The 1,620-nt window shown below is 44.4% G+C and overlaps 1 protein-coding gene across 1 annotated transcript in view; it reads left to right on the top strand.

Annotated features, from left to right (window-relative positions):
- Positions 1 to 1,620, top strand: part of PITRM1 (pitrilysin metallopeptidase 1) — a 46,710-nt gene that overhangs the window by 21,776 nt on the left and 23,314 nt on the right. The window contains exons 8-9 of the mRNA XM_017516396.2: positions 632 to 758; positions 1,025 to 1,113. Of these exons, the coding sequence (XP_017371885.1) occupies positions 632 to 758; positions 1,025 to 1,113 (216 nt within the window). The remainder of the gene's footprint in view (positions 1 to 631; positions 759 to 1,024; positions 1,114 to 1,620) is intronic.

Raw genomic sequence — 1,620 nt, 5'->3', positions numbered from 1 at the left:
AACAAGAGCGAAACTCCGTCCCAAAAAAAAAAAAAATAATAAAATAAAATAAAATGAAAGATCAATCTTTGGCTGGGTATGATGGCTCATGCCTGTAAATCCGAGCACTTTGGGAGGCCAAGGCGAGGGGGATTGCTTGAGGCCAGGAATTTGAGACCCATATGGGTAACATAGAGCCTGCCTCTAAAACAAACTTGAAAATTAGCCAGGTGTGGTGGTATAATCCTGGCTACTCGGGAGGCTGAGGTGGGTGGATTGCTTGAGCCCAGGAGTTTGAAGCTACAGTGAGCTGTGACGGTGCCACTGCACTCCAGCGGATACCTGAAGCCAAAGATAGCACCACGCTCTGCGCATGAAAGTTGAACTTACAAATTGGGCACAGTGAGACGTTAACAACAATAACTAGTAATAAAATAGAACAGTTACAACAGTATACCGTAATAACAGTTATGTGAATTTGATCCCTCAAAGTGCAGTGATATTTTTGGACCTTGGTTGAGTAAGGGTAACTGAAACCGAAAGGCCTCAGATAAGGGGCACTCCTCTGTACTGTATTTCAGTGAAAAAGACAGCACCTGATTTCAGATCTTTTAAACTAAAATTGACTAAATATGTTCTCTTAACATTTTAGATTCTTCACGTACGGTAATTTTCCATTAGAACAGCATCTGAAACAAATTCATGAGGAAGCACTGAGCAAATTTCAGAAAATTGAACCCAGCACTGTGGTGCCAGCTCAGACACCCTGGGACAAGCCAGTGAGTGCTCTGCCGCGTTTGTGTCTTGCCTAGTAAAGATGTGAGATGAGGATGTGGCCTGGGTGTTCATACTGGGATTTCAGAGCCTATCACGGTCGGTACAGAGGATGGGAGAGCTTTTCAAGCCAAAAGAATGGTTATTTGTTTTAAAAGAATGTTGACTTAGTGGGAAGAATGTTTGGGTCCATTTTGTGTATTCAGAAAACCTGGAGTAGTTTGTAGGCATCAGACTCTGTACCTACTCACGGCGTCACGTCGTTTTACAGAGGGAATTCCAGATAACATGTGGCCCGGACTCACTTGCTACAGATCCCTCTAAACAAAGAACCGTCAGTGTTAGCTTCCTCTTACCGGAGTAAGTATATGCTGCCAAAGCTCATAAAAAACACAAACATCAGGAAGTATTCAGATCAGAAGGTTCAGAAGCGAGTTCTGTAATTGCATGTAAATTAATAGACGGGATTCAGGAGTTAAGTGGGTTCTAGGAATAAAGAACAAAATGTCAGGTTTTAATGCCCAGAATGGCTGAGGAAAATCATTTCTCATAGCCTCCGAAAGAAAGGTAATTGACTTAATGCTATTTCAATGCTTGGTTTGTTGAGGTCACAGGGCACTTTGGAGTATGAGAATGGTACTATGAACACTCACCTCAGCAAAATATACCATAATCAAAACTTAGTAATGCCAGTGGTTTCATGAGATTAGGTCAGAACCATGCAGCAGGTGTTGAGGGAAGGAAACCCTTGAGCTCCAGGGGTGTGTAGGAAGGGAAGCTTGGGCCCCGGGGTTATGGAGGAAGGAAGGCCCGGGCCCCGGGGGTGTGCAGGAAGGGAGGCCCGGGCCCCGGGGGTGTGCAGGAAGG

The sequence above is a fragment of the Cebus imitator genome, unplaced genomic scaffold, assembly GCF_001604975.1.
Source record: "Cebus imitator isolate Cc_AM_T3 unplaced genomic scaffold, Cebus_imitator-1.0 Scaffold583, whole genome shotgun sequence".
Classification (NCBI taxonomy): Eukaryota; Metazoa; Chordata; class Mammalia; order Primates; family Cebidae; genus Cebus; species Cebus imitator.
The sequence above is the reverse complement of the archived record's forward strand: the minus strand, read 5'-3'. Positions and strand labels throughout refer to the sequence as shown.